The 23,713-nt window shown below is 46.1% G+C and overlaps 1 protein-coding gene across 5 annotated transcripts in view; it reads right to left on the bottom strand.

The window, feature by feature from the left end:
* The window catches only part of tpp2 (tripeptidyl peptidase 2), a 248,320-nt gene that overhangs the window by 43,108 nt on the left and 181,499 nt on the right, over positions 1 to 23,713 (bottom strand). For 2 of the 5 annotated variants that reach the window (XR_011935147.1, XR_011935148.1), the window contains exons 20-24: positions 22,781 to 22,877; positions 12,104 to 12,241; positions 7,296 to 7,540; positions 5,823 to 5,901; positions 4,648 to 4,778 (exon numbers count right to left, since the gene is read on the bottom strand). Coding sequence is in view for 3 of the 5 variants with exons in the window: in XM_072476327.1 (XP_072332428.1) it covers positions 4,648 to 4,686; positions 5,823 to 5,901; positions 7,296 to 7,540; positions 12,104 to 12,241; positions 22,781 to 22,877 (598 nt within the window). In the remaining 2 variants the exon portion in view is untranslated. The remainder of the gene's footprint in view (positions 1 to 4,647; positions 4,779 to 5,822; positions 5,902 to 7,295; positions 7,541 to 12,103; positions 12,242 to 22,780; positions 22,878 to 23,713) is intronic. The other 3 variants (XM_072476327.1, XM_072476325.1, XM_072476326.1) reach the window with 2 other exon arrangements.

Here is a 23,713-nt window from a genome sequence, read left to right as displayed (position 1 = left end):
GCCTGTTCGGGTACACTGAGGGAGAATTCAGAATGTCAAATTAACCTACAAGCACGTCTTTCAGGATGTGTGGGAGCAAACCGGAGTGCCCGGAGGAAATCCACACAGACATGGGGAGAAAGTGCAGACTCCGCACAGACAGTGACCCAAGATGGGAATCGGGCCTGGGACCCTGGTGCTGTGAAGCAACAGTGCTAACCACTGTGTTACCGTGCTGTCCATGTAGAGGGTTAGGTAGTGTTGAGGAAGCAGGGAGGCTGCAAAAGACTTGGACAGGCTTGGAGTGTGGGCAAAGAAGTGGAAGATGAAATACAATGTGGAAAAGTGTACAGTTATGTATTTTGACAGGAAGAAGAGGCATAGACTAAATCACTGTCAATTTGCTAATTCACCAAAACAGGAAAATATTGTTTAATGTCCTTCATTCCACTTGCACCATTCATTTTTTTAAATAATATATTTATTAGGGGTATTTGTAGTTTTTATAATAATAACAGCGACAGAAACATGGTACAATAAATATTTCCACCCCAATCCCATTCTTCACACCCCCACTAATAAAACAATAGTCTAGCCCCCCCCCACCTTTGGATTTCTGCTTTTGCTGACATTTTAATTCTCTTCGAGAAAGTCGATGAACGGCTGCCACCTCCGAGCGAACCCTAACATTGACCCTCTTTCGGCGAACTTTATTTTCTCGAGAGTGAGAAACCCAGTCATGTCACTAACCCAGGTCTCTAATTTTGAGGGTTTCGAGTCCCTCCACATTAGTAGGATCCGTCTCCGGGCTGCCAGGGAGGCAAAGGCCAAAAGGTCAGCCTCTTTCGCCCCCTGAACGCCCGGCTCTTCCGACACTCCAAAAATCGCCACCTCTGGACTCGGCAACACCCGTGTTTTAAGTACTGTGGACATAGCCTTAGCGAACCCCTGCCAAAACCCTCTACGCTTCGGGCATGCCCAAAACATGTGGACATGATTTGCCGGACTTCCCACGCACCTCGCACACCTGTCACTCTACCCCAAAAAACTTACTGATCCGTGCCACCGTCATGTGCGCCCGATGGACTACCTTGAACTGTATCAGGCTAAGCACTTGCACGATTCATAGCGTGACACTGTGGAATGCCAGATTTGAAATATAAAAATACAAGATTTTAATCCTAATTAGTGCTTGCAAACTAGCTAACGGATACATTGTTGACTAATCCACTTAATTATTTTACACTTACTTTCATGTAACAAAAACCTATTTATATTTTTGATCACTAAAGAAACAAGAACACTGGGGAAAAACAAAACAATCAGAGAAAATAAATGTTTCAGTGCTCACTGAGCTCCCTGAACATCCCAATAAAGAATTGGTGAAAAAAAGATTTGTGCATTTTTGTAAGGAATCTGTAATTAAAACATCGTCTTCCCGAAAAGCCCAAGAATGATAGAGTGATCTCCCAGATCAGGCTGCACAGTCTGCCTCTTTCAGATTGTGTAATTTCATTGCTCCTTTCCAACAAGTATTTTTCTTCTCATGTCAATTTTCTCTCTAAAGGAGTGAATTTATATCTCGTTAGTGTTCCACGAGGTGCCTTACACTAAAAGCTACAACTCATGAATGAGCGTTAACCTCAAAATGCCAGAAAGTCATTTGACACCATGGGCATTACATCGGAGGCTAATACACAAGAGCACTTTCAGCATGAATCAATGAATTGCAATGAGAAGTGAGAATCCAGAAGAGGTAGTGTAAGAGTCAAGGAGAAGACAGACTAACATAACACAGTTCATTTCAGGGCTAAGGAATCTTGAATTTGTTCGTTCAAACACCTGTAACTACATTCCCTCCCTTCATAAATTTACCTCGATATTCACACTAAATATTCAATGGAAAGCAGTCAAAAACAGGACTCCCTGTCAGAAGATTTAATAAACGGGATAGAATAGATGATCTATTGAAGCAGACTTCTGATGAGTCATACTTGTTTTTTTTTCATGTTTTATTCTATTTTTACTTCAAGCTAAACTTTCAAAGCATATAAAAATACTTCAATATTCAACGAAGACCAATAAAATCTCACTGCTTCCAGTAGTTCAGAATTTGCTTGAGGGGTGGTTCCTCTCTTTGTGTTCAAGGCTAGACACAGGCATCATGAGGTTATTTGATTGTGGAAAGAATTTCAACAAAGAACCAAGAAAAGTACAGCACAGGAACCAGGCCCTTCGGCCCTCCAGGCCTGCGCCGACCATGCTGCCTGTCTAAAGTAAAATCTTCTACGCTTCCGGGGTCCATATCCCTCTATTCCCACCTTATTCATGTATTTGTCAAGATGCCCCTTAAACGTTACTATCGTCCCTGCTTCCACCACCTCCTCCGGCTTTCACCACCTCCTCCGAATTTGAGGTAAAATTAACCATAATCCCACTCTTACCTGATGTCCACACAAGCTAAATTCATGCAGGCATCAGTAGATGATGGCAGAGGTCAGAACATACTAGGAATCAATTCTAGGATTGCCTGGTCTATGTGATGAATGACATACTAGATAGTGAGTTCTAGTGAGTTCATCCCGTGAGCCATTGGAAACTGAGGAAAATAATTTTAAAATGTTTTCATCAATAGTTACAGATTTTAAGTTGTAGATTATGGCACACTATTAACAGATAATCAATAATGCTCACAATGTACTTTAGTGCTAATGTAGATGCAAGATGCTGATATCTTATTGGGTAGTAAAAAATAAATTAAGTATCAAACTCAATGAGTCCCAATTTCATACAGTCTGTTCCTGACAATTCACAAAAAAAAATGAATTTTCCAATAATTTGATTAAGCAACAAATAATTATGTTTTTGAATTGAATGAGATAACTTGAATTAAACAACTTTGATCAAACATTATTTGCATAATTTGTTTCTGCACTTCAGGAGTACCACAGCATTATGGATACAACTTAAGCATTATGGATACAACTTAAGTTGTCATTTAGTCTCCAATAATCCACATTTGGAAAATAAAACTGGCAATGTAAAGAAACAAAATTTTGTCCAAGGAAGGACATCAATTAATAGCAACTCTTAGAATTCAAGATTCTACCCTGCAAAAATAAATTTTAAATAGTTTTAGCTTGTCAATAACATTTTTAAAAACATCTCCAAATGTGGCTAAATTTACATAGGATGTGCAGCACAGAAACAGGTTATTCAGTCCAATCAGTTTATGCTGCTGTTTATGTTCTACTCGTGCCATCCTTCTTCAGCTTCCCCCGAGACTAGTCAAACTTCTGCTTATATGCATTTATGCTATTTGCTTCAATCACTCCCTTTGGTAGCAAGTTCCACATATCTACTGCTCTTTCATTCATTACTAGGATCCTCTTCTCCACAAGAAATATTCTCTCTGTGTCTATTCTGTCAAAACCTTTGCAATTTTAAAGACTTCTATTAGGTCACTCTTCAGTCTTTTTAAAAGTGAAAATCCTTTCCTGAAATGTATACATGTGCATTTCTGGTACCAGCCCAGTAAATCTGCTCTGAAGCTTCTCCACTGCCTAAATATTGGGCGCAAGCTAATGGAAAAGTTTCTAAGTGGTGGGTTTTGCTGGGAGTTTCCCACTCGCTCTGTCGGCAAGTTGTTCCCCCCCTCCCCTAAAGTGAGGACACCGTCCCTATAGGTCCCTGAAGGCCCCCATCTACAGGCTCCCCACACCCCCTTATAGGCTCTCCCCTTCCAGGACCCACACCCTTAACCCCCCCCCCAACTTTCCAGAGCCCTCCACTTAGCTGCCCTGCACCCTCCACCCTTTAGATACTCCCTTCACCCTCTTATCATGGGCATTGCCCCCCTCAGGCGCTGACCCTTGGCAGGGCCACCCTAGCAGTGCTCCTGCCGGCTTTGCAGTGCCACCCGGTCTGGCAGTGCCAAGGTGCCTGCATTCCAGGGGGAGGGCCAGGGAGCCACTCTGCCCTGTTCCTGCCCACCCAGGGGCTTCCGTGGCCTGGGAACCAGCATGGGAGCCCTCCAGGACTCTGATTTGGTAGATAACACTAAAATACAAGTGATTTCAAGAACATTGAGCAAATTATTTACTTTCTTTAAAAAAAACAGGATTTAGTTATTAATGAAGCGATCTCTTAACTTCTAAATCATACTGAACAGCATCAATATTGACATCAAACAATAAATATGGAATATCAAACTAAAGACCAAGTCTCTCGATAGCTTCTTCACAGGTATGAAAGAGCTAGGATTTGCAAGTGTTTGCATAATTTTCTTAGAAAATGCGGCTTTCTAATTGAATTGTACTTGGATCAAGCAGTTGCTGGGCGTCCAAAGTTAAGTGGCAGAGTAACAATTCAACAATAGGAGCAAATGGTAACTCCATCCAAATTCATAATTTATTCTGAAATACTTTCCTAAACAACCAATTTAACTTGGTCATGAAAGGAACTGCTTGATGAAAACAATAAGATATGCTCACAGTTCTTTTTGCAGGTTTCTGTAATCAGAACAATAATGTATTGGTTCAAATGAAATAGTACAATACATTTTAAAAATGTCCCAATGTGCATTGAAAGATTTCAGAACTTTCAGCCAGACTGTAAAAATTGTTAGAATCACAATAAATAGCATAGTGACAGATGACAATGCAGTACCTTTTTAAATTTTCCTTGACGTTTTGAAGCAGCCTGCCCCTGGGTGTCAGAACAACATACTGTAAGAAAACATGCAGACACTGCACAATTTGGAGACCTTCTCTAATACATCTTGGGGTTCTGTTGGTACCCTTTTTTGAAAAGAAACAAAAACTTGCCAACTCAAGATCGACAATAAGAACTCCCTTACTGGTATTTACTACATATTTGTGAAAGCCAAATCCAGGAGACTTAATTTAACATCTAAAAATTAGGAAAAACTAGACTTTGATCTCAACAGGTGCAATGGAACATAAGAACATTTTAGACCAAGCTATACTTTCCGAAGCTATATAGCATACTTCTCAGTGGTTGAAGTCATTTTCATCTGTAATTGATGTGAAATCACTTCCTGCCTCATATTTTAATTCTGATGTTAACATGCTTTAAAATTGTTGACATCGTTCACATGTTTCAAATCGTAATTGCTGATCTAAAGTAAGAAATATATTGCAGTATGTAGAAGTAACTAGATTACTAGATTACAGTATCTACAGAATGTACAAGCATGAAATATGGACAGGAGCAACTGAAAGCCAAATAAAACATCAACTATCTTTTATTTGGTTAAATATTTTCAGCATCTTTAAAATGGGCACATTAGTAAATAAATTTAATTTGTTCCGCATACTGGCATCATAACAACATGCAAATTTAACAAATTGTAATTGCATCCTCTTTATCCATATTACTTATTATTTGAATCTGACAAGTTGTAGACAGACCCTGCAAGTTTTTTTTCATTATGAGGGGAAGTTTAATTCAAAACATACTGCTGATATATTGTGTCTGTTGTATTTGTATGGTGTTTTTACACCGAGTTAGAACATAATTTCACAGAGTAATAAGCTGCAGCTCACAAAAATCATAGAACTCTACTCTGTCCAGATATGCCTGAATAATATAAATTATCTAATAACACAAAAATACCAAACAACCCTCAAGTTCAACTATTCCAGGGTGCATGCAAAAGCAGAAACCAATAAATAGTACTGGTATTGTAGAAGGGAAGTGTTATAGAAGCAGAGGTTTACATGTCAGGAAGCATCAGAAAGAAATGGGTAAATTAGATGAAATACACTGCATAGTAAAATAAAGGCACATCTCTGGCAGATTTGGAAGAGCTATGTACTCACAGCTTTCTTTCCTAGTTCACCCTTTGACAGCGTTAAAATTCCTGACAGGTAACAACCTGGCCCCGTTCCTTTAGGAATCCTAGAATTAATCATACAAGGTTAGATTAAGAGAGAGACTGTGATACCATTTCAAATTTTGACTTTGCCTGCATGTCAGCAAATTTAGCAATCACTTTGTCGTGGAAATTATAACTTTCGACAAAAACAAATGGAAGGGATGTAATTAAGCTAAAGTTACCTCTAAAAGATTATATTCAATTACCAACATTAAATATTTGGAAATTACTTGTTCATTTAGGATGCCATAATTGCTTTATTTATATACCCAAGCCCAGTGATCATGATGTTTCCTTGACAATTTTCCTTGTGGATAAACCCATTATTCTGCCTCTAGTTTCAATTATATCTGTGGGTGGCACATTGTTTGGAGCTTTTAAACTGCAAGGGTATCTTTACTTGCACAAACTCACTCGGCCAGGCATCCCATGCAGCTCAAGTGACTGTACTAGTGATTGAAACTTTGCACAGCTCATTAGATAAACATCAAATTAAAAACTATAAAACAGTTACAATGTAATCTTTTATGACTAATATCTGTCCATTGTTACAACATTTTGTAGACCTTGCAATCTTTTTATGTTGTGCCATCCTAGATGAATGGAAACCAAGCAGCAAATTCTCTAGTTGCCATTTCTGATGGTGCTTGAGTGAGTCAGGTATGGAAGGGGTGAGGGGGTCAGAAATTGGATAGAACTTGGTTATTCTACAAATGTGCAACAATTTTATATCACCTGCCATCTGTACAACAGCCTGTTCATGACCTAGGCATCCTATTAGGTTCCAATCTCAGCTTCTGAGCACCTATTCTCTGCCTTACTAAAGTCGCCTATTCCCACTTCCATGATATTGTCTATGACTTCACTCCTCCCTCTGCACATTACCTGCTGAAAGGTAACCCTCATCTGTGCTTTGTGACTCCTGACCAGACTAAAACAATGCTCTCCTGGCCAGCCTCTCATCTTCTGTAAATTCAAACTCAATCAAAACTATGCTGCCCAAATCCCAACATGTATCAAGCCCTGTTCACCCAATACTTTAAAATTCTCATCCTGGTTTTCAAATCCCTCCATAGCCTCACAAACACACAGCTATCTATAACTTGCTCTATAATTCTGCCTTCATGTGTAACCCTAGTTTACATCACTCCGCGACTGGCAGGCATGTATTCAGCTTTCTAGGCTTGAAGTCTGAAAATCCCTTCCTAAGCCTCTCTATTCTCTTCTAAGATGCTCATTAAAACTTCTTGGTACAAATGTTTGTCCTAATGTTCCCATACATGGCTTGGCATCAAATTTTGTTTGATCATTGCTCCTATGAAGGGCCTTCTGATATTCCACTATGTTAAAAGCAATATATAGTTGCATGTTGTTCTACTGTTGAAATGAAAATTCTGATGCAGCCATATTTACTTACTTATCATCAGGAAGAGAAGTAACAAAGAAAGGCTGTGAGCAGTTTGATGGTAGAGTTACACTGTTGTTTTTTTTCTTGCCTAGAAGTGCATTGCTGTGATTATCATAAACATCTAAGTTCAGAGGACTGGCGAGTCTATGGGATATAATAATTGGAAGGTCTTTAAGGCGTTCCAGCTCACTAAGCTGTTCATGGCGTACTTGCAGTCGGATAGTATAGTCTCCTTTCTCCAACTTCAGAGAATACTGTTGCAAAGAAAAGTAAAAGGTATATGTCAGATTCTTCTTTCGAAACTTATTTATTTTCAGTTTAAAATGTAAATGAGCAATTAATGATTGCTTCAGCATGAATTACACTTGTTAAATAGGAAGACTAGGAGCATTTTAAAATAACTTGTAGAGTATCAATATTTTTCATTTATTGTAATTTCAAGGTGAAGTCCGCAGAATTACAAATACTCGTCTACTGGTTCAGAACAAATATTCAAACTTCAAGGTGCAATGGAAGTGCATGATTATTTCAAGTTATATTTCATTTCCAGCTTTCTGATGTCAACCATTCATTTTTACATTAGCAAATAGGCAACAGTAGCATGTCAAATAAATATCTGTAGAGCCAGAACTACCATGAAGTGGCAATCAGGGTTGGATTGCTACTCCGTTCCTACTCTTACCTCAAATATTTTTCCATCCTATCTCATCCTACCTTCCGACTCAGCCCAGGTGAGATCCAGACAATACAGCTCCTCCCTGGGCCTAGTATCGAGGGCGGCTCAATCAGCTGAAAGGAGAGGCCACTCCCTTTTTTTACTGCACTAGCTTCCGTAAACCAGGTCAGTGATGGTCCACTCAAGATTAAAGGTTCTTGACAAGCCAAGGAAAAGGTACGTACATATGGTAAATGGGCAAAGTGGTGGAGGTCATGCCTCGGGTGGGGAGAATGGCGGAACCTCATCTGGAGGGGGGTGAATCCCATGGGAAACCTGTGTTGTGAGGGAATGGCATGGGTGAGGAGGGGGGCGGAGGGTAGTCGGAGAGTTGGGTCAGTGTTGTGGGGAGTTTGGGTGGGTCTGTACCATTGCTACCCAGAAGTTAGAAAAGACCTTTATTCCTTTTCACTTTTTCTGCGTAAATATTTTGCAACAGTCGGAATCATTCAATGTATTTTTGGAGGGTTCCAGTGCAGGGCAATTGTGTGCAAACCTTACTTGGGAAGTGGGGAGATCCCCAGTGCATTTTGGGTACCCCCAGTTACACTGCAGCTCAGAGGTTTCAGCACTATATATATAAAACATGGATGAAGTATGAATGTATATATATCTCAGTCTATATATAAAATTATATAATTGATATATATATTACAACACCAGGTTAAAGTCCAACAGGTTTATTTGGAATCACTAACTTTTGGAGCGTCGCTCCTTCATCAGGTGAGTGTCACTCCTTCATCACTCACCCCCGTCCAACGCCGGCCTCTCCACATCACATATATAAATATTAAGGATTCCCTCAAATAGTGCTGGTGTTGGGGGGGGTCGGGTGGGCACTTTTCCTTCATGCTGCTTTGCGCATTTTCAACTCAGTCAACTTAAAAGTGGAACTTGGTTGGTTGGCAGAGCTCCAGCGCTGACATCAAATCAATGTAGCACACTGACTGATGTAATAATCTTCCTGCTCGGAAGACTTGCAGCAGACATCAAGTGCAAATAAGCTAACCCGTTATCAGGTTCATCAGACTTGTTCCGGGGGGATGGTGGGACTGTCTAATGAGGAGGGATTGGGTAAACTGGGCCTGTATTCTCTCGAATTTTGAAGAATGAGAGGCGATTTCATTGAAGCCTACTAAATACTTAAAGGAAAGACAGGGTAGGTGCAGGTAAGATGTTTCCCTTGGTTGGGGAGTCTAGAACCAGGGGACACAATTTCAAAATAAGGGATATGCCACTTAGAACAGAGATGAGGAAAAATCTCCTTATAGAGTTGTGAATTTTTGGAATGCTCTACCTCAGAGGGCTGTGGAAACGCAGTCTTTGCGTTTGTTTAAAGCAAAGATTGATAGATTTCTGATTAATAATAATGTAAAGGATTATGGGGATAGTGGGGCTATGGGGATAGTGTGTGTAAAAAGCACTGAAGTGTCCGATCAGCCACGATCGTATTAAATGACGGAGCAGGCTCGATGGGCTGAATGGCCTGCTCCTGTTCCTCAGTTAGCATTAAGTGTGCTTTGTACCAGAAATGCGTGAGTTCACCATGAATGTCATTTTGGAACCAAAGGTTGGTTATAACCTTATCCTGTCCTAACGGGTTTCTAAAAAGATGTTGGGAGCTTACATGTGGAGGATAGTTCAACCTACAGGACTTAATTCAATAATGGTTTCTGGGCTACAGGTGATGGGTAAACAGTTCCATCATTGTCTTGCTTATATTGTGTAGTGACCGATGTCATTTTTTAACCAATGGAAGAGTGAGTTAATACAGCTGCACAAAGGTCTCTATATCTATAGCACTCCACAAAAACAGAGAAATATCACAGACTGTTTTACATAGAGTGAACAAAGAATGGATAAGCCAAAAACAAAAGATGTCCGAAATAAAACGGTCTTAAGGGAGATGTCTCAAAGAAGCTTTTAAATAGGGAGGAGACAACAGTATAGTACTGGGGAAAGAGAGACTGGCATTGTAGTTGAAAGAGGGGCTATCAATACAGGGGGTTGGGTAAGAAGAAATCGTCTAGTATCAATAGCGGAAAGCCTGAAAGAAGGAATGCATTGTTGCAGGAGATTATCCAGCTGGAATAGACAAGGTAATGGAGAAATTTGAAAGCAAGTATATAGACCTTGAGGCAGATTCACTGGGATGGGATAGACAAGTCAGTGGAGCTTGGTGAGAAAGGAGATGACATGGATAAAAATATGGGCAGCAGTGGTTCTTTGAGGGTGTAAGCAGTAGGTTGGATAAAGACGAACCAATAAATGTAGTGCATTCAGATTTTCAAAAGTAATTTGATAAGGTGGTCCACAAAACCTTACTATACAAGAACACATGGTTTTGGACATGATATATTAGCATGGAAAGAGGACTGGCTGATTAACAGGAAATAGGGAAGTGGAATAAATGGGTCATTTTCAGGTTGGCAAATTGTAACTAATGGAGTGCACAGGCGTCATTGCTGGGGCTTCAATGATTTACAATCTATATTAATGGATCAAATCTTTCACTCTCCATATAATCGGAGACCGGATGTGTAACCAAAGATGCGGTTTGTGATCCTATACACAGACCTCTGTAGTAAATGCTCAGGAAGATTTAAATTCCAATGGGCAATTCCCCTGTTTCCCCAGGGCCTGTTGTGAAAGTTCAGACAGTTCTGTGGTACTTATCTGCATAGTTACCAAGGAAATGTTAGACAGAAAACCCTAGTTTAACATCTGAGGAGGCTGTAGTGATATTGTCGCTGGATTTCGGCGTCGGCAAGCGGAGAATCCCACCCAATATTCTCCCACCAGAAGTAAATCGTTCCTGGTTCATGCTGGCGCTAGGAGCGGCGCCTAGAAGAGGTTCACTCTCCCTTTGCCAATGCTAATTTGTGCATGGCAGGGAGCTCAAGGGATTCCGTTCCGAATCCCACTATTGGGTCGCTATTTGGACCGGGCAGCCCAATACCGACGCCTGGAAACTGCCATCGCCATGGGAATTTCTGGGCCACATCCCCCGCCAGAGAATCCAACCAGACCTCCATGTCAGCACCCCCATCAAAGGCCCCAATCAGAACCCCCCATAAGAGACCCCATCCTCCCATAAGTTACCTCTGCCTGGAAGCTAAGCAGCAGTCGAGGCAGAAAGTGAAAAATCACTGCTTTTTCACTTACCTATCCCTTACACCAGCTGCCGCAGAAAAAGGTGTAGAAAGGTTTTAAACACTCTCAGATCCTTTGATCTGTGAGGCTTCTATTCACTTTCAAAGAGAAACAGCTTTTAGTAAGCTGTAATTGACAGGGTAATAGCTTCCAGGCAGCCAGGTGCCTGGATTATTTATTTTAATTTCCCTTCACACTTGAATGCATCTCAAGTATCCTGCTTTGAACCTAACGACTATGTTTTTAAACATTTAGCCATGATTGACAGCTCATGACCATATCAAAAGCATATAATTCTTCTGCTGAGAAAAAAGAGGAAGTGAAACTCCTCGATAGTTAGGATTTGTCTTGTGGGGTCCCTCTGATGGACTTTGGGGGCATGTACGATAAATACTTCTCTCCTTGGCCACCGTCAGGTCCACTGCGTCAGGACCATACTGGTAAATACTTGCACCTATCCACGCCCGTGTAAATCTTGCCCAAGAGGAAAATCTGATGTCCGGCCCTTTGATAGGATGCAAATGGGTTCAAATGACGCAAACCCCAAACCGCTGCTAGCAGGGGACCGGAGCATCGCAACGGGATCAGTGCCCGCTTTGCCTGACGAGTGATTCTCTGCCGCATTGGGAACTTTGCTACCGGTGGGGAATCCCAGTCACAATTGAGAACAATTTAAAAGGTGAACGTTGGAAACATCGGAGATGAAGTAGAACTTTGAAAATGAAAATATTGTCCATTTCAAAAATAATTTGTCTAAAAATATTACAGATAAGAGCACTCGGGCATAAAAGTAAAAAAGTTCAAACTAATTATGAATACAGTGAAAAAAGCAATTGGTGATATTTGATCAGAATTTTAATCTGACGGGAAGGCTGTTTTAAGGAAAATCATGCTCCATGTACACTTAAATGTTCTGATATGAATTCCAGTACTATTTCACTTTAGTTACCTGATGTGGGTAGGCATCCCCTGAGCCCATCAGCTTTTTGTTTTGGTCATACAGCATCCACAACTGGCTGTCAAATTCAGACTCATACAGTAGCTCACAAAGTAGGGGGCAGCTGGTAGTCACCTCACCATTCTTGGGCTAGAGTTAGGAAGAAAGATTTGGCATCATTTAAAATAAAAATCTGCAACAGACTTGCATATATTTTTTGGATTTACTGTATTTATTGTAAGATAAAATTGTGATAAAGGTGCGTTTTTATTTTTTAACTTTCTGTAATTTATTAATAGTTTAATTAGTTAGAAATAAAACTCTGGGGGGTGATTTTATTTTAAATATCAAAGTATGGGAGGGCATTTCTATCAGCTATTGTTCTGTTCCTCCAAAGTTGTGAGGATATGTTCTCATTTTTATTAGACTGTGGTATACTTTTTTAGAAAAAGGTGGATTTGTCTACTCGAGTTAGAAATCTCAGGACTGAAGTTCTTTTAAGACAGTCACTTCATTGTGTCAACCATAATTCAACAGTCTCATAACAATGTAACTAATTCCAGAACTTGACAAAGTTATTTCTGTAGACAATAGAATGCCCTCTAACTTTTTAAATTTGTGATGTGGCTCCACCTCGAGCATTTATTCTGTGGGTGTGCATGCTGCATTCACATCTTGGCAATCGCTGCTGAAATAACGTCAGTTCATGTGCCCCATTCAACTTCATCTTGACCAGGATTTTAATCGTTAGCAAATTTCCTGTGGGAAACGCTAGCCAGTTATATTCCTGTATCCCAATGCAGAATAAGCTTATGGCAATTGTATCCAGTGGATACTAAAATGTGCTGTTGGCTATCTTCCCACCTGGAACAGCAGAAGGAACTGCCATCCTGAGATTCAGACAGCCCTCAACTGTCTGCCTGCACTTGGGTAAGTCTGGAAATTGGTTGCAGGCAGTCTCATAGTACAGCACAGTGGGTGGGGAGAGGGAATTCTGTGTGCTCAAAGTAAAGTCTGGTAGATTGGAACTTGCCTTATGGAGTTTTCCGGAACATTCCTGCTGGCCCCACAAAGCAAAGTAAAAACTTAATCTTGAATGACTTCTTCTGCATCTGATCCTCTTCTCACTAGACTTTACCTGGCAGGAGTGCCAGAGTAGTATCCCATCAGCGCACGTTTGCCTACCAACCGCTGTGAAATTGCGGGGATCAGGTAATTTCTTTGGTTACGGAAGTCTGCTGTTGTCTAAGTGCTGTCCACCTCTATCCATTCTTGCAAGTTAGAGCAGCCCGCTGCCACTCAACCTGAGGTGTCAGAAAGGAAGCAATTGTTCCTCAAGACATGAGCTAATCAATTCCACCCTCTGCCGAGATAATACTGGAGGTTTCACAAGGTCTGAAATGGTACACTGCAGTTGCGGCCTGATGAGTTACCTGCTCATTGTTTGGCCCTGATCCAGCAATCCATAGAATTATGCCATGCCTCACGCTTGAATTTCATGGCCTGTATTTCTATAAACAGTGGAGCAATTGGTTTGTTTCACAAATGAAGACCATCAAATTACCACAACAGCTTGTAAAAATATATGTCGCCTTTAACATAATCCAACGGCACTTCACAGGAGCATTATCAAATAAAATCTGATATTGAGCCACATAAAGAGATATTAAGATAAGTAACAAAAGCTTATTCAAAGTGGGTTCCAAATCCCTCCAGGGCCTTGACCCTTCCTTTTTTTGTACTCTCGTCCAGCCCCATAACCGTCTGGGATATCTGTGGATCCTGTAATTCTGCCCTTGCATTCCCAACTACAATTGTTCCACGGTTGGCGCCGTGCTTTTAACTGCCTAGGCCTCAAGCTCTAGAATTCCCTCTCAATATTGTCTGTCTCTCTAACTCACTTTCTTCCTTTAAGATGCTTCTTAAAAATTACCTCTTTGGCCAAGTTTTTAGTCATCTGACCTTAATATCTAATTATGTGGCTTGATCTCATACTTTCTTTTATAAACCTCCTACGAAGCATCTTGGGATATTTCATTATGTTTAAAGCACTATATAAACACAAGTTGCTTCGTAGGTTTTAAAGGAACATCTTGCAGGAGAGAAGAGACAAAAACGTTTGGGGAGAGGGGGATTCCACAGCTTCGGCCCTTGGTAGCTGAAGGCACAGCTGCCAATGGTGGAATAATTAAAATCATGGATGCAGAAGATGCCAAAATTGGAGAAGTACAGAAAAATCAGAGGGTTGTAGCATGATGGGGAATTCAGAGACAGGGGTGGAGAGGAGACGAGGGGGTAGGGTCGGGACCATGGTGACAATTGAAAGCAAGAACAAGAATTTTAAGAATCAAGGTGCTTCTTAAATTGGAGCCTGTATAGGTCAGCGAGGACAGGCGATGAGTGAATGGGACTTGGTGTGAGTTAGGATACTGACAAAAGAGTTTGGATAAAGTTTACAGAACATGGAACATGGGAGGTCAGCCAGGAGTGTGTTAGTATAGTCACGTCACGAGGTAACAAATGCATGGATTACTGATTATATTAAGGTCTCCTCACAGAATAATGAAGACAACCTCACAAAAGGGCAGTACAGTAGCACAGTGGCTAACACTGTGGCTTCACATCGCCAGGGTCCCATGTTCGATTCCCCGCTGGGTCAGTCTGTGCGGTGTCTGCACGTTCTCCCTGTGTCTGCGTGAGTTTCCTCCGGGTGCTCCGGTTTCCTCCCACAGTCCAAAAACATGCACGTTAGGCGGATTGGCCATGCTAAATTGCCCGTAGTGTCCAAAAAGGTTAGATGGGTTATTGGGTTACGGGGATAGGGTGGAAGTGAGGGCGTAAGTGGGGCGGTGCACTCGATGGGCCGAATGGCCTCTTTCTGCATATGTTCTATGTTGGCACTCATCTTCCGGCTTCATTATAGCTTTTGTTTTTCTGTGGACAAAAGAGCTGAACTCGAGTGAGGTGAGAGTGACTGGCCACTGATATCAAGACAGCATTTGATCGAGTATGGCATCAAGGGTCCTTAGCAAAACTGGAGTTCATGGGAATCAGGGGCAAAACTCTGCGCTGGTTGGTGCATACCTCGCACACAGGAAAATGCTTGTGGATGTTGGAGATCAATCACCACTGCAGGAGTTTCCTCAGGGTAGTGTCTTCAGCTGCTTCAGCAATGACCTTCCTTCCATCATAATGTCAGAAGTGTGGATGTTCACTGATGATTTACAATGTTTAGCAGCATTCGTGAAGCCTCAGATACTGAATCAGTCCATGCCCAATGCAGCAAGACCTGGACAATCTTTAGGCTTGGCTGACATGTGGCAAGTATCATCTGGTTCACACAAGTGCTAGACAATGCCCATCTTCAACAAGAGAGAATCGGACCATCGCCCCTTGACATTCAATGGAATTACCATTGCTGAAATCTCCACTATCAACATCCTGCAGGTTACCATTGACCAGTAACTGAACTGGACGAGCCACATAAACACTGTGGCTACTAGATCGGGGCGAAGTTCTCCGTTATCGGCGCGATGTCCGCCGATCGACGCCTAAAATGGCACAAATCCCACCTGCATCACACCGCCCCAAACGTCGCTAAGTCTCCGGCCCGGAATGGGCTAGCAGCGACGTGACGCTATCCACGTTGGCTCACGTGGTTCACGCCGTGCGGCGTAACGGCGCATAAGACGCGCTGCTCCCCCCACCCGACCAGAAGACCCGACCGGGTGGCCGCCCGCCGCTCAGCCCCGAGGTTCCAGTCCCGCGACATTGAGGCCCTCCTGGACGCAGTGGAGGAGAGGAGGGAGGCCCTGTATCCCAGACACGGCCGCAGAGTCGTCCCACGCCACAGCCGGCGTCTGTGTAGGGAGGTGGCAGAGGCCGTCAGTGCTGTGGTCCTGACACCACTGACAGGCACCCAGTGCCACAAGAAGGTGAACGACCTCGTCAGGGCAGCCAGGGTGAGCACTCCCCCTCCCCCGCCCGATATCCATATCCCCCCTCCCCCATATCCCCCCTCCCCATATCCCCCTCCCCATCTCCCCCCTCCCCCATATCACCTGAACACTGCCTGCATGTCTAACCATGCATGCTTCATTGTGTATCGCAGGATCAAACGTCGAGGCACCCATTCCCGCAGATGCAGACCGCAGACCGTATGATGCCCCTTGGAAACCATGGGAGACGGAGAGACCTGGAGCAACAGGGAGACGATGCCCCCGTCTCATGCGGGTGCGGCGACGCAGGCGTGTGCCACCCAGCGACGAGAGGGGCAGCCACAGGCCCCCGTCACAGCCGAGCCATGAAACCACAACCCAGGACACCCCTACCCAGGACACCCCTACCCAGGAAAGTGAAATACAGGACAGTGACACAGATTGGATGGGTGGAGACGAACCGCCACTCCAAAGTGCCATGGACTCAGAGTCGGACGATGTGCACGGCACAACGCCACTGCTGTCACCAACACCCTCCAGAGCAGAGACGCTCACCTCGGTTGGGCACTTTAGTGATGAGACATCTGGTACACTCACTGGTGCGCACAACACAGCCGTCCCGGTACAGCAGGTGGAGGTAGGAGCAGCAGAGGGGCCGGGCGGTCGGAGGGCAGCCCGGCGCATGCGAACATCAGCCGCACAGATGGATCCCGGGTTCCTGGAGTTACCACACCCACCCATAGGTCCGATGCAACCATCGAACCCGAGACGAGCGAAGAGGGTGACGGCCAGCTTGCGGCGGCTGCAGTCGCAGGTGGAGGAGTCCACCCGCGTCCAGGAGCTGGCAGTGGTGCCGGTCATGCGTGCCACCCAGGCCGACACCGCACGGGTGGCATCCGCAGTGTGAAGGCAATGGGTGCGACGGTGTCAGACATGGGGAGTGGTTTGCGAGGCCTGGGGCTTTCCGTGCAGGCGGCGTCTGTGGCCCAGGACATGGCTGCCCTGTCACAGGAGGCCATGAGCCAGCGCCAGCGGCAGATGGCAGAGGCGCTCAACGCCATAGCCCAGTCTCAGCAGGCCATGGCCCAGTCTCAGCAGGCCATAGCCCAATCTCTGCAGGCCATGGCCCAGTCTCAGCAGTCCATAGCCCAATCTCTGCAGGCCATGGCCCAGTCTCAGCAGGCCATGGCCCAGTCTCAGCAGGCCATGGCCCAGTCTCAGCAGGCCATCGCTCAGGGCATCGGCGCCATTGTCCATGTGCGTCGCACAGTCACAGACAGGGATTGCCAACCCCCTGAGCTCCATGGCTGCAAACCTGCAGACCCGTCGATACCAGCACAGGCCACCAGGACTGGCAGCGCCAGATGTCGGGCGGGTGTTGGAGGGCCAGTCCGTTCGCATCCCTCACCCATGTAGAGGCCTGGGGGCCATCGGGCACCCCAAGGGAGGAGGTGCTGGGGCCCGTTCCGGGTCCCATTGTAGGGGAGGTCCCGGAACACCTCAACACCTCGGGCTCCCCCCCTTCTGTCCCAGGTGCATCGGGTGGGCAACGGGCAGGACAGGCTGGCAGCTCGCCATCCCAGTCGCCCGGGCCGCAGCCTGGCCCATCTAGGCCAGGATGCCCCAGGAAACGGCCGCCAAAGCGATCCCGTGTCAGAGGGCAGGAATCACAGGAGTCCACCTCCAGTTCTGCTGTACCGTCTGGGGAACCACCTAGGCGTAGTCAAAGGGCCCGTAAGGCCAAACAATTAGACACTGAGTAAATTGGCACGGGTGCAGGGCACAGATGAGTTTTAGGGGCTAGGGCACGTGCATGAACTCCTTTCGTTATTAAAGTCAATGTTGTAGAGCCGTTGGCAATGATCTTTTCGTCCTCACTGTCAACAGGGGTGGTACCAGGGGCTTGGAGAGTGGCGAATGTCATGCCCCTATTCAAAAAAGGGACTAGGGATAACCCTGGGAATTACAGGCCAGTTAGTCTTACTTCGGTGGTAGGCAAAGTAATGGAAAGGGTACTGAAGGATAGGATTTTTGAGCATCTGGAAAGACACTGCTTGATTAGGGATAGTCAGCATGGATTTGTGAGGGGTAGGTCTTGCCTTACAAGTCTTATTGAATTCTTTGAGGAGGTGACCAAGCATGTGGATGAAGGTAAAGCAGTGGATGTAGTGTACATGGATTTTAGTAAGGCATTTGATAAGGTTCCCCATGGTAGGCTTATGCAGGAAGTAAGGAGGCATGGGATAGTGGGAAATTTGGCCAGTTGGATAACGAACTGGCTAACTGATAGAAGTCAGAGAGTGGTGGTGGATGGCAAATATTCAGCCTGGATCCCAGTTACCAGTGGCGTACCGCAGGGATCAGTTCTGGGTCCTCTGCTGTTTGTGATTTTCATTAATGACTTGGATGAGGGAGTTGAAGGGTGGGTCAGTAAATTTGCAGACAATACGAAGATTGGTGGAATTGTGGATAGTAAGGAGGGCTGTTGTCGGCTGCAAAGAGACATAGATAGGATGCAGAGCTGGGCTGAGAAGTAGCAGATGGAGTTTAACCCTGAAAAGTGTGAGGTTGTCCATTTTGGAAGGACAAATATGAATGCGGAATACAGGGTTAACGGTAGAGTTCTTGGCAATGTGGAGGAGCAGAGAGATCTTGGGGTCTATGTTCATACATCTTTGAAAGTTGCCACTCAAGTGGATAGAGCTGTGAAGAAGGCCTATGGTGTGCTCGCGTTCATTAACAGAGGGATTGAATTTAAGAGCCGTGAGGTGATGATGCAGCTGTACAAAACTTTGGTAAGGCCACATTTGGAGTACTGTGTACAGTTCTGGTCGCCTCATTTTAGGAAGGATGTGGAAGCTTTGGAAAAGGTGCAAAGAAGATTTACCAGGATGTTGCCTGGAATGGAGAGTAGGTCTTACGAGGAAAGGTTGAGGGTGCTAGGCCTTTTCTTAATAGAACGGAGAAGGATGAGGGGCGACTTGATAGAGGTTTATAAGATGATCAGGGGAATAGATAGAGTAGACAGTCAGAGACTTTTTCCCCGGGTGAAACAAACCATTACAAGGGGACATAAATTTAAGGTGAAAGGTGGAAGATATAGGAGGGATATCAGAGGTAGGTTCTTTACCCAGAGAGTAGTGGGGGCATGGAATGCACTGCCTGTGGAAGTAGTTGAGTCGGAAACATTAGGGACCTTCAAGCAGCTATTGGATAGGTACATGGATTACGGTAAAATGATATAGTGTAGATTTATTTGTTCTTAAGGGCAGCACGGTAGCATTGTGGATCGCACAATTGCTTCACAGCTCCAGGGTCCCAGGTTCGATTCCGGCTTGGGTCACTGTCTGTGCGGAGTCTGCACGTCCTCCCGTGTCTGTGTGGGTTTCCTCCGGGTGCTCCGGTTTCCTCCCACAGTCCAAAGATGTGCAGGTTAGGTGAATTGGCCAATGATAAATTGCCCTTAATGTCCAAAATTGCCCTTGGTGTTGGGTGGAGGTGTTGAGTTTGGGTAGGGTGCTCTTTCCAAGAACCGGTGCAGACTCAAAGGGCCGAATGGCCTCCTTCTGCACTGTAAATTCAATGATAATCTATGATTAATCTAGGACAAACGTTCGGCACAACATCGTGGGCCGAAGGGCTTGTTCTGTGCTGTATTTTCTATGTTCTATGTACACCTACAAAGCTGCCTTTGTGCTCTGTCCAAAGCGTGCGGGGGTGTCATGTACGTTGAGCGCAAGTGTGTGTGTGAGGGATGGTCTTACCTCAGCCCCAGGTGAGTCTGCCCCTTCCCCCTGGGCCGCCATCAACAGACCCCCGGGCAGAGGACGGGACCTTGCGCTGCAGTGTCACAGCCGCATGCAGGGATGGTCCGGGTGGATGGTGGTACTGTGGCCATGGGTCAGACATAGTCCAACGATGTGGAGCCAGCAGCTCATCGCAGGGCGGGTTGTCATCATCCTCTATGGCCTGCAATAGACACGCGTCCACCGGCAACTGTGTGAGCCTGGCCGTTGTGCCGCAGGTGGATCGGCAACGGGGGGTGGTGTGCATGCGGGTGGGGTGGGTGGGGTTGGGGAGGGGGGTGAGGGTGCTGGGTGGGTGGATGGGTGGGGAGTGTGGGTGGTCGGGTGTTGCCATGATGTGCGGTCTGTGGCCATACTACCTGATTCCCACGCCCATCTAGTCAGTGAAGCGGGCGTCTATCAGCCTGTACCGTGCCCGCTGGCCCAGCCGGCAACAGTGGACAGCCACCCGCCCGTGTCCAGCCCGTCTGCCCTGACCATTGCCCCCATCCCCCTCATTGCCCCCATCCCCCTCTTCTGGCTGCTCCTCCACCCCGCCGTCCTCTGCTGGGCTATATTGTGCAGTACGCAGCACACTACAATGATGCGGCCGACCCTATCTTACCGATACTGGAGGGCGCCCCCAGAGAGGTCCAGGCACCAGAAACGCATCTTCAGCACGCCAAAGCACCTCTCTATCACTCCCCTTGTCGATACATGGGCATCATTGTAGCGGTTCTCCGCCTCATTGCGTGGCCTCCGTATAGGCGTCATCAGCCACGATCGCAATGGGTAGCCCCTGTCGCCAGCAACCAGCCCCTCAGCCGGGGATGGCGTCCCTCGTACATGCCGGGGATGTATGACCGCGACAACACGTATGAGTCGTGTACACTGCCCGGGTAACGGGCGCAGACGTGCAGGGTCATCATGCGGTGGTCGCAGACCACCTGTATGTTCATCGAATAGGTCCCCTTCCTATTGGTGAACACGGCCCTGTTATCTGCAGGTGGCCGCACGGCGACGTGCATCCCATCAATCGCGCCCTGGATCATGGGGAACCCAGCCACGGCAGAGAAGCCCACGGCCCGGGCATCTTGGCTGGCCCTGTCCACAGGGAAGCGGATGTAGCGGTGCGCAATGGCATATAGGGCGTCTGTCACTGCCCGGATGCACCGGTGCACCGATGTCTGCGATATGCCGGACAGATCCCCACTCGGTGCCTGGAATGACCGTTGCATAAAAGTTCAGGGCCACCATAACCTTGACGGACACGGGGAGAGGGTCCCCCCCCCAGTGCCAAGCGGTGACAGGTGCGCCAGCAGGTGGCAGATGTGTGTCACGGTTTCCCGGCTCATCCGAAGTCTCCTCCTGCATTCCCGGTCCGTGAGGTCCTGGTACGACAGCCGGGGCCGGTACACACGGGGCGCCCTCGGGTGCCTCCGTTGCCGTGGGGCCGCGATGTCCTCCTCCCCCTCCTCGTCCTGTCGGTCAGGTGTCCCCCCAGCCTGGTCGGCTGCCGCCTGCCCCTCTGTGGCAGCCTGCGCCGCCTCTCTGGCACGCTCCTCCTCCTCATCCAGGGCAACATGGACATTAGCGGCTGCCGCCACGGCGGCCAACATCGCTGGCTGACCGGAAAACATGACAGCCTATGCGGGGGTGGCGGGCACGACGACATGTCATCATTGCCCATTCCCCCTCCTCCCCCCAGCCAGGTGGCATGGACCGCATGGGTCCGACTGTTGGAGGCTGGCACCTGGCCCAGGTGGACCAACTTACATGCCCTCGCACCCCCCCCCCCCCCCCCGGCGTCCCTCCCCGGCACGGACCCCCCCGTCCGTCCCCCCGGACCCCCCCCCCCCGGCAGTCATCCTCCCGTCCCCGGCACCACTCTAACCACCCCCCCTGCTGCACACATACACACACAACCCTACACACACCTCTCCCCCACACATACAGACTGTGGCCACGCCATCGCCTCTCCAGCGGCCAACCCCCCAGGCCGTCACCCACCTCCACGCTGGTCGGCGTCAACCATGAGCACTGGTTGACGCCAATTAATAGGTGGTTTGATTTACGCCGACGTGACCCGTGATCACGTCGGCGGGACTTCGGCCCATCCGGACGGGAGAATATCGGCAGCCCCGAAATCCATTGTCTTGCGCCCACCCGTGCCATTCTCCGAGGTGTGTGGCGCGATTGACGCCCCGCCGACTTTTCTCCCTTCGGAGAATTCGGCGGGCAGCGGGGGCGGGATTCACGACGGCCCACGGCGATTCTCCGACCCGGTGGGGGGGTCGGAGAATCTCGCCCCAGGTCAGAGGGTAGGAATCCTGTGGCAAGTAACTCACCATCTGACCCCCCAAAGCCTGTCCACCATCCACAAGGCACAAGTCAGGAGTGCGATGGAATACTCTCCACTTGTCTGGATGAGTGCAGCTCCAACAGCACTCAAGAAGCTCCACACAATCCAAGGAAAAGCAGCCCGCTTGATTGGCACCCCATCCACAAACATGCACACCCTCCACCACTGACACACATTGGCAGCAGCATGTGCCATCTACAAGATGCACTGCAGTAATTGACCAATGCCCCTTAGACAGCAACTTCCAAATCCGCAACCACTACCATTGAGAAGGACAAGGTCAGCAAATACATGGGAACGCCACCACCTGGAAGTTTCCCTCCAAGTCACTCACCATCCTGATGATTTGGAAATATTTGTTCCTTCGCTGTTGCTGGGTCAAAATCCTAGGACTCCCTCCCTGACAGTACTGTGGGTCTGCCTACATCATATGGGATGCAACGGTTCAAGAAGGCAGCTCACCACCACCTCCTCAAGGGCAATTAGGGATGGGAAATCGATGTCCAAATCCCATGAGTGAATAAAATAAAAACATATGGCATGGAATGAAGAACTGATTTTTAAAAAGCTGCAGGAAAGAATTTCTACTCTTTGTGGCACTTACCTGATGAAAGTTGTACGTCAAAATAATCTCATAGAATTGTCGATTGTTTGGTAATGTATCTCGTAGTCCTAAAGGCCTTGTTTTTGCACTTACTGGTCTGAAATTTTTTTAAAAACACAGAAGAGTTTCACTTAGAAAAATCCTTTCAATGAAATATTATTTATGCGAGCACAGGTAAGGAAAACAGATGTCTTTATATCCACAATCTCTGCGGAAATGCACTTGTTCTCCCTTAAACAAATACTTGATCAACTGAGGTCAGTTTTGATCTCTTATTTTTCAATGTAATTTAGGTAAAAACCAGACAAATAGAACTCATTATTTCACAAAAACCATAAAGCTAAGTGCAAATCTGATTAAGATTTACCATTTAATTCATACTGAAATATGAACATAAGCAATAGGAACAGGAGAAGGCCATTCAGCCCTGCAAATCTGATAATCAAAGGGTTAATTCAGTTTTTCACCAGATATGGATTACCAGAGAAGTTCTTTCTGATCAGCGATCAAGTTTCATGTCACAAATATTCCAAGAGGCAATGCATAGTTTTGGGGTAAAATAGATTAAGTCATCTGCATAGACCCCATAGTCACAGTCTCAAGGGGCACTGGAAAGATGCCATCACACCTTAAAAATAATGATTAGAACTTATTGTTGTGAATATCCTGAGGACTTTGAGAAGAGAAATTAATTTGTATTATTTGCCATTAGAGACTCACCAATGAGTCAACTGGGTTCAGGGGTCCAGTTAAATTCACTAAAGAGAAAATTATATCACAAAAAGAAATTGCTATCTTAGGCTACATGTACAAATTTTGAGAAAGACCGTCAAAAGCTTGCACAACCAATGAGTCCCTTCCCGCTCACTGGACTGGGCATCACCAGCCTCCAATATTGTCCCCCCCATCCCCCAAACTCTGCCCTCAGAGTTC

This window comes from Scyliorhinus torazame, chromosome 15 (assembly GCF_047496885.1).
Source record: "Scyliorhinus torazame isolate Kashiwa2021f chromosome 15, sScyTor2.1, whole genome shotgun sequence".
Taxonomy (NCBI): Eukaryota; Metazoa; Chordata; class Chondrichthyes; order Carcharhiniformes; family Scyliorhinidae; genus Scyliorhinus; species Scyliorhinus torazame.
Note: the sequence above shows the minus strand (reverse complement) of the source record. Positions and strands in the feature narration are given on the sequence as shown.